The sequence below is a fragment of the Apteryx rowi genome, unplaced genomic scaffold, assembly GCF_003343035.1.
Source record: "Apteryx rowi isolate R43461 unplaced genomic scaffold, aptRow1 scaffold_771, whole genome shotgun sequence".
NCBI classification, from domain to species: Eukaryota; Metazoa; Chordata; class Aves; order Apterygiformes; family Apterygidae; genus Apteryx; species Apteryx rowi.
Window position 1 is genome coordinate 318,935 of NW_020451062.1, and position 6,493 is coordinate 325,427.

The 6,493-nt window shown below is 48.3% G+C and overlaps 1 protein-coding gene across 1 annotated transcript; it reads right to left on the reverse strand.

Annotated features, from left to right (window-relative positions):
* Positions 1-4,353: 4,353 nt before the first annotated feature.
* LOC112976846 (potassium voltage-gated channel subfamily A member 6-like) lies at positions 4,354-5,932 on the reverse strand. The gene has a single exon (XM_026088549.1). The coding sequence runs from the start codon at positions 5,930-5,932 to the stop codon at positions 4,367-4,369; it is 1,566 nt and encodes a 521-aa protein (XP_025944334.1). The 3' UTR covers positions 4,354-4,366.
* Between the last annotated feature and the right edge of the window lie 561 nt (positions 5,933-6,493).

Here is a 6,493-nt window from a genome sequence, read left to right on the forward strand (position 1 = left end):
CCACAGCTGACATTAGCAGTGAAACTTTATTCGTGGAAGCTGGAGCAAAAGGAGTAGAGCCAAACAGAATATTGCTCAAAAATCCCAAATTTCAACATTTTCCAAACAGGAACAGACTGGAAATTTCATCTTGGAGGTAAGTGCAGAAACACATCAGTAACGTAGACTTAGAAAGATTGCAAAAAAACTCTTCATGCCTTTCACACTTACAGTCCTTTATGTGGGTGATGAGGTGGATAAAAAAGTTGTCCTCAATAAAATTCTTCCGTTCCTTCCTTCCCTACCTCCAGCAAGATGGTTTCTGCCCTGTCCTCATTTGGTGCATAACATCCTGTGGGGAAACAATTTGGGGAGCTGATGGGAACAAAACAACAGCAAAGGGTTCAGGAAAAAACACTCTTCCACAGCAAGACTTTATTTCCTAACAAGATTATTGAAAGAGGAGTTTCGGGGGGGGGGGGTTGTTTTTTTTTTAATGAGATGCTTTAGCTCATGTTCCTTGTCACAGGGTACCCAGATGACTCCAAATTCGAAGGCCTGTGGTTCCCCCCAACTCCATGACTGTGAGTGCTCAGAAGTCCTTCACACACTCTCCACCTCTCTTTGTGCAAGGATATACAAATAAAGTCCTTTCCCATCTCTTGGTTTGCCTGTCTGTTTTCCAGTGCTGGTAATAGTCTGTCAGTCTTGAGCTGGACAGGGCAGTTGTACATGCTATAAGGTGATGGGATCTTCTTCAGTAAGCAAAGAAAACAGCTATAAAGATGGGGTACTCATATCTGAGGACTGAAAATATTCAGCGAGTGCTTTTGCTTGTAGTCAAAGTCACAAAGTACAGAGAAACAGTCTGGGAGGTTGTTATGGAAACAAGTCCCGAGAGATGCCTACATCGTTTCACAAAGATTTGCTCTGCCTTAGGAAGGAAATAGCTTAATGGATAGACAGTTTTGTATTTCAAACACCCAGAAGTGAGTGCTAAGAGCTGACAACTTGAGGTGAGATTTTTGATAGCACCTGTGTACTTTGGGGACACCATTCCTATGTAAAGTCAATGATGTGTGCTCCTAGATCACCTCAGCCATTAAAAAAAAAAATCTGAAGTCTCCTTAATAAAAATGCCAAATTCCAGAACTGCAGTAATCACCAGTATTATTGAAGTCCATGGGACTTCACTATCCTGCTTTTCAGGAAATTTTTAGAGAGGGATTTACATGTCTAAATGGAAGCCCCTAGGTTAGCATTTCTGAGCTTATGTTTGCTTTTTGTATTTCTCTTAGCTCTAACACAAAATACAAGGAACAAACTTTACTCCTCTTTTATACATTTTCATTTACACATTCTTTTCAGTGCTGAAAAATGTGAATTTCAAAAACTGCACAAAGGGGCCTGTTTGCAATAAAGTTCCTTCACACCAGTATTGTGTGCATGCATGCGTGTGTGTGGAGACTCTTAAAAGCCACAAATTCTCCAGCTAGAACCTCACTGCTGAGAGCAAGAAATCTCTTTACAAGAGCATTTTTACAAGAGATGCTGTGATTATGCTACCAGTAATTTGTCTCACATCTTTTTTTTTGTCATTTGTCATGCTGGTCCGGAGAACAACTTTTTCTTAGAAGGGAAGGATTCTGCCTGCAGGGGCAATGGGGTCAGGCCCAAGGGAAAAAACAAGCACAGGAATTTTCCAACGTAGTTTCAGCGTGCCTCATGCCTCCTCCTGAACTTGTGCTTAACCTGAGTTTTTTTATATCTTACTTTGCGGAAACTTGTATCAGCTGATATGCTCAGGAATAAAATAACCCAAACACGGGCATTCTGCTAGGAGATAGCAGGAGTCTTGATACACCTCTAGGAAGGAAATATCTTAAATAGCAGGTTCTTTTGCTAGAACCACATAAAATTTGAAGAAAAGTCACCTTCTTGCATACAAAAAGATTTCATTACTGTGAACACAGCTAAAAACAATAGCTTTTTACTGAATTAACTGAGAGACCAAGACAACTTTTTAAACAAAATCGCCAGAGATCCCACCTTGCAGATCCTTCCTGAAACCCACTGATTTACCAGAATTACTTACCCAGAGTTTGGTTACATGCTTTTAGGGATGCAGAATGAGTCTCAAGGTTCAGACCCTCCTAGACATTTGCCTCAGTCCCAATGAACCAAAGAGGAATTAGGCCCTTATGTACCTCTGCGGAGACAGCCCTGGAAGTTACATTCTGCTGTCTTTATTCAGGCAAACTCCTGCCACACACCACATCCCACTCTTGGGTCTCCCAGACTGTCCTGCAGTAACCAAGACAAGTGGCATTTTGCTACTGACTTCAGTGAGACAGAAAACAAAGGTTTCAATATAATGGTTGTGCACTGACCCTGAGGGAAATACCCGTGCATCCAAAAGCCTTTGAGAAGACAAGGGGACTCTGGAGAAATGCAGCAGTTAGGATCTGCGCAAACAACTTCTACCATGTGATCAGCACCCAGATGAGGAGAGCCACAATAAAAGCACTCTAGGCTTGGAGCCAGATCTCAAGGCAACAAAAAACAAGCAGGGTAACAAATATGCAAATAGATCCCATCTCATAACCCTGCCAGTTCTGACTATATGAAAGGACACGCCTTTAGCATTCTTAGCCTTATGGTTGAAAAGCATAACATACATATACATAAAACACATTCTATGTATTTTGCATCTTGGCATTATGTCTATTTTATGTATTACATGTGTCACATGCAATATGTAATACACTCTAATACACATATACAGTACAATGCAAGGCATTAATGGCTGCCTTTGCTTTTATACACATGCACATATGTGAATGCAGAATATACATTCAGATAACACAAAAAGACATTTCCTTGCAGTAAAATTTACCAATGGAATCTGAAAGCATCCATTTCCTCTTCTCACCCACTGGCAGCATGTGAGGCATTTTAAATTCAGGTATAAGGCAGACCTGATTAAAGAATGAAATGACCTGGGAAGCAGAACATGCATCTTAATATGCATATCTGTGGCCCCTTGACAAGCCCCACACTTCAGGCCAAGGTATGCATTTTGCATTGCTAGCATAAGTTGTTCTCATAAAGACCTAGTGCGTGCAAAAGACATTGCTGTGCCTTTTGTCTAAGAAATATACAGAACTGTCTAGATCAAACAAAAGCATCTCATCAAGGTTAGCTCTTTTCTCCTCTCATTTGAAAGATCTGGGATGTGCTGTTGGGCTTGTGCAGATGGCTTTGGAAAGTTTGTTCAGTGTTGATCTGTATCTCTAATGCTGACATGCTTATCCTGGGGCAATTTATGCCTGCAGCCATTACACCAGTGCAATCTTCAGTTAGCATAGGTGCAACAGTCTGCGGTTGAGGTGTTTCAGCAATGGAATTATACCAACATGCAAACTTCCCTCAGCTATACAAACCTTTTAGTAAAAACCCAGTGGAGTCAATTGCTTTCACATATCTGAATACAGAACTGGATACTTGAAGCATAAAGTACATCTCATTAAACACTACTGTGTGGAGAAAAACTGTGGAGATAACAAATGATTTTTCTCAAATGTGTCTTGCATCAGAAGCCACTTACCACTATGAAGATTAAGTTGGTATTATAAAAGCCAATTAACTTCAGGGCCCTGGCATAAATAAGACTGAAATAAGCTTAAAACACAGAGAATCATCACCAAGCTTGTTGATTTTTTAAGCCTGCTTTTGAAATATGGTATCTGGTCACAAGCAGCTAAGAGATTTTAGATCTATGCACCTTTCTGAAAACATAAACCCACGGGATTTTTAGCATGCCAAGGGTTGCAAAGGAAGAAGGCATCTGCTGACTTTTCCCTACAGCTGAAAAACTCACTGTGACGCTGGCTACAGAGTTTCCATTATTCAAAGGCAATGGCATGGCAGGCATGACTGATCCTGCAGCCAAGGGCACTGCGCTGGCACAGGAACTAAGGGCAGAGCTTGAGCCAGATGTTTGTAGCCCCTTTAACTGTTTATTCCATGCCTAATCCTTAAGCTGAAGTTGTGGCAAGAGCTACTTCTTTGCCAGTGGACTAGAAAGGTTAGCCTCCAGAGTTAATATTGGAATAAAGCAGTCTTCAGAAAAAGAAAGAGAGAAATCCATGAGGGAGTGGGTGATGACAACTAGCACTCCACAGAATAAAGCAAGAACATTTCCAATAGCACAAAGTAATGAGAAACAGCAAATCAGGACAGGAGAGCCCATTATCACAATCATTCTGTTTACAGTATCACAATTCACAGTCTGGCATGTAAATGCTGAATAGATCCAGCTGCTAGCGGGAAGATGGCTGTGCAGCAGCTTGCAGCTCTGTGTCTGGACCCAGGATAACAAAACTGATCACACCTCTGTCAGCACTTTCTTCTCTTTATAACCCTGGCTGTTGGGAGGAATGAAGCTGGAATATTTCATAGACTCCAGGTCTTCTGCTTCCAGGAATTCAGATTTGCTAAGAGACGGATTACTGTCCACCTTCTTGGGCTCAGAGAAGGGGGATTGCTGCTGGCCACAGGTGACATGGGTGTACTGGCACTGCTCTTCATGATCAGTCTCTCGGTGGTAGAAGTAGTTGAAGTTAGACACGATGACAGGGACAGGCAGGGCAATAGTGAGCACGCCTGCGATGGCACACAGGGAGCCCACAATCTTGCCACCAATTGTCATGGGATACATATCCCCATAGCCCACAGTGGTCATGGACACCACTGCCCACCAAAAAGCATCAGGGATGCTGGTAAACAGGGAGTCAGGGTCATCAGTCTCCGCAAAGTAGACAGCGCTGGAGAAGAGGATCACCCCTATGAAGAGGAAGAAAATGAGGAGGCCCAGCTCCCTCATACTGGCCTGGAGAGTCTTCCCCAAGATCTGCAGCCCCTTGGAGTGCCTGGAAAGCTTGAAGATCCTGAAGACCCTGACCAGACGGATAACTCTGAGGATGGCCAAGGACATGGCTTGCTGCTGGCCCCCATTGTTGCTGCTGCTGCCGGGCTGCTTCCGCTGCTGCTGTTGGGCCAGTTCAGTGCCCAGGGTGATGAAGTAGGGGATGATGGCCACAATGTCAATGATGTTCATGATGTTGCGGGAGAACTCAGGCTTGCTGGGGCAGGCAAAGAAGCGGACAAGGAGCTCAAAGGAGAACCAAATGATGCACAGGGTCTCGATGAGGAAGAAGGGGTCAGTGAAGAAGGGGCCGGCACCAGCAGCAGGGCGCAGGGGCAACGGGGTCCCGCTCGGTGGTGGGGGGGGCAGTAGTAGCAGCATATCATCGCTGGGTGGTACTGCCTCCCCGAAGCCAGGCTGGGCCCCCTTGGGCTCCTGGCGAAACTCAGGCAGGGTCTCCAGGCAGAAGATGACAATGGAAATGAGAATCACCAGCACAGAAACAATGGCGATGGCCCGGGCTGGCCCTGAGCTCTCGGGGTACTCAAAGAGCAGCCAAACCTGGCGCTGGAAGTGATGCTGCGGCAGAGGTTTCTCCTCCTCTTGGATGAAGCCCTCATCCTCCCGGAAGGTCTCGATGGCTTCCTGGCCTAGCTGGTAGAAGCGGATCTCCTCCAGGAAGATATCCAGGGGCACATGGACCGGCCGGCGGAGCCGCCCCCCCGACTGGTAGTAGTAGAGGATGGCATCGAAGCTGGGACGGTTCCGGTCAAAGAAGTACTCGTTGCGGAGCGGGTCGAAGTAGCGCACCCGGCGGCTGGGGTCACCCAGTAGCGTGTTGGGGAAGATGGAGAGGGTCCGCAGCTGGGTCTCGAACCGCAGGCCCGAGATGTTGATCACCAGCCGCTCGCTGCTGCAGCAGCTGCCGCCGCTCCGCTCCTCGCCTGCCGTGTCCGCCTCCCCCTCGCCGCTGCCACCACCGCCCGCCCGCGGAGCCGTCAGCGCCAGCGGCTCCTCCGCCCGCATGCCGCCCCGCGCTGCCCCGCCGCCCGCGGGGGAGCCCGGCCCGGCGCACCTCTGCTTCAGGAGGCGGTGGCGCTGCCGTGCGTGGCCATCGGACCGGCGGCAGCCACCGCCGAGCCACCCGCGCCCCGCCTGTTGCGTCCGCGCTGGCCCGGCGGCTCCGCGCTGCTGCCAGCCCCGGGCGGCTTCCGCTCGGCTCCGGCTCCGGCTCCGGCTCCGGCTCCGGCTCCGGCTCCGGCTCCGGCTCCCTCTGCTCCGCGCTGGGGCACTGCGCTGCTGCTCGGCGCGCCTGGCTCTGCCTTCCCAGCCGCGCGCACACACACACACACACACACACACGAGAAGGTGGGGGGGGGGGAGAGGGAGAGGGAAGGATAGGAGCGCGCGCGCACACACACACACACACACACGCACACACACACGCAGAGAGAGATGGGGAGGCACGCACGCGCGCACACACACACACACACACGGATACGCACAGACACTCGCACGCGCGAGCAGACACCCTCAGCTACAGATAGGCACACGCACCCACACACCGAGACACACACGCACATGCAC